The sequence below is a fragment of the Calidris pugnax genome, unplaced genomic scaffold, assembly GCF_001431845.1.
Source record: "Calidris pugnax isolate Ruff unplaced genomic scaffold, ASM143184v1 scaffold816, whole genome shotgun sequence".
NCBI lineage: Eukaryota > Metazoa > Chordata > Aves > Charadriiformes > Scolopacidae > Calidris > Calidris pugnax.
Window position 1 is genome coordinate 30,927 of NW_015091489.1, and position 584 is coordinate 31,510.

The 584-nt window shown below is 68.8% G+C and overlaps 1 protein-coding gene across 1 annotated transcript in view; it reads left to right on the plus strand.

Moving 5' to 3' along the window:
• The window catches only part of LOC106899792 (cadherin-related family member 5-like), a gene marked incomplete at its 3' end in the record, with an annotated part of 24,260 nt that extends 23,686 nt beyond the window's left edge, over positions 1–574 (plus strand). Inside the window, exons 7-8 of the mRNA XM_014961709.1 lie at positions 189–359; positions 458–574. Coding sequence (XP_014817195.1) covers positions 189–359; positions 458–574 — 288 coding nt within the window. The remainder of the gene's footprint in view (positions 1–188; positions 360–457) is intronic.
• Between the last annotated feature and the right edge of the window lie 10 nt (positions 575–584).

Genomic DNA, 584 nt, shown 5'->3' on the forward strand with positions numbered 1-584 from the left:
GGGGGGTCCCTGTCCCTTTGGGGTCCTTGTCCCATTGGGTTCCCCGTCCCTTTTGGGTGTCCCCTGTCCCTTTGGGAGGTCCCTGTCCCTTGGGGGGGGTCCCTGTCCCTTGGGGGGGGTCCCTGTCCCCTGGGGGGTGTCCCTGTCCCATTTGGGGGGTGTCCATGTGTCGGTGTGTGCGTGGGCAGGAGATGAACACCAAGGAGCGGTTCAACGCCTCGGCCCGGGTGCGGGTGAACGTGCTGGACGGGGACGACCAGTACCCCCAGTTCCTGCCCTGCACCCCCCGCACCCACCAGGGCCTCACCGTCTGCACCAGCCCCGTCTACACCGCCAACGTCACCGAGGGGCAGCTCCAGGTCTGTCTGTGGGGCTGGGGGGGACGTGGGGGGACACCCACGGGGGTCCCACGGGGCTGAGATGGTCTCTGTGTGTGTCCTCCAACCCCAAACCCCAGGGGGGTCCCCTGAGCTTCAGCCCCGGGTCCGTCTACGCCGAGGATGGGGACAGGGGGTTGAGGGCGGCCATCACCTACTCCCTGCTGGCAGGTAGGGATGGGGACACGGGGACACGGGTGGGCAGGG